This window comes from Lucilia cuprina, chromosome X, assembly GCF_022045245.1.
Source record: "Lucilia cuprina isolate Lc7/37 chromosome X, ASM2204524v1, whole genome shotgun sequence".
NCBI lineage: Eukaryota > Metazoa > Arthropoda > Insecta > Diptera > Calliphoridae > Lucilia > Lucilia cuprina.
The window spans coordinates 11696430-11697282 of NC_060949.1; the positions used below are offsets into that span (position 1 = coordinate 11696430).

The following is an 853-nucleotide window of genomic DNA, read 5'->3' on the forward strand; positions in this document are numbered from 1 at the left end:
TTAGAGGACCCCAGATATCGGCGAGATCCGAATCTTTAATAATTCTGTTAGACATGCTTTCGAGTAGATCGCAATTTAAAATCAAAATCGGCAAAAATCCTCTGAAAATTTCATCAAAAAATGTCATATTTTTCATGATTATTTGTTTTAGTTGAAACTGCAAATTTAGCGCACTACCCCCAACTCTGATATTAAACATAGTTAATAAGAATGATCTAAGCTTTAAAAAATTAAATTTGTCTGTAAATGTCAGTGATGCCCTTTGAAAATATATTTATGGTTGTTTAATCCTTTATTTTAGCCGCTGCCGCCTTACAAATAATATGTGTGAAGGAGAGGATTGTTTCAATAAACCTTCGGCTTATACTTACAATTTCATAACGTTTGTTTCAAAAATGATGGTACCACCAGAGGGCAGAATCTTTTTTAGCTTGAAGGGACCAGCATGGTATGACGATATTGAATTTGATATGAAAATCGTGAAAATACAAGCAGCTGCTAATATCGAAAAAGCAACAAATAACCATTTCGGGTAAAAACATTCTCTATTATAGCCAATGTGCAGAAATATATGTAATGAATTATAAATTTTATCTTTTTCAGAACAACAAAGGATCATCATGAGGTGCACTTGAGTCTCAAGCGTTCCTTAGAAGGTCCCCAAGAAATTGAAATTGATTTAACAATGACCGTCTTTACTAGAGGTTTGCCGCGCGGCAAAAGTGTAGCTAAAGTTTTTATTATTGTATCTCAATATACATTTTAAACTTATTTTTATTTTTGTTAATAATTGTATAAAATGTATACATTTTAAATCCTAAATTTGATAAATGAAGAACTTTTATACCAATTA

At 31.1% G+C, this 853-nt stretch overlaps 1 protein-coding gene across 1 annotated transcript; it reads left to right on the forward strand.

Annotated features, from left to right (window-relative positions):
- The first annotated feature begins 278 nt into the window (after nucleotides 1-278).
- On the forward strand, nucleotides 279-853 carry LOC111687097. Its single transcript, XM_023449511.2, has 2 exons — nucleotides 279-532; nucleotides 604-853. Exons 1-2 carry the CDS (start codon nucleotides 324-326, stop codon nucleotides 764-766), a joined length of 372 nt encoding a protein of 123 aa, XP_023305279.2. The 5' UTR covers nucleotides 279-323; the 3' UTR covers nucleotides 767-853.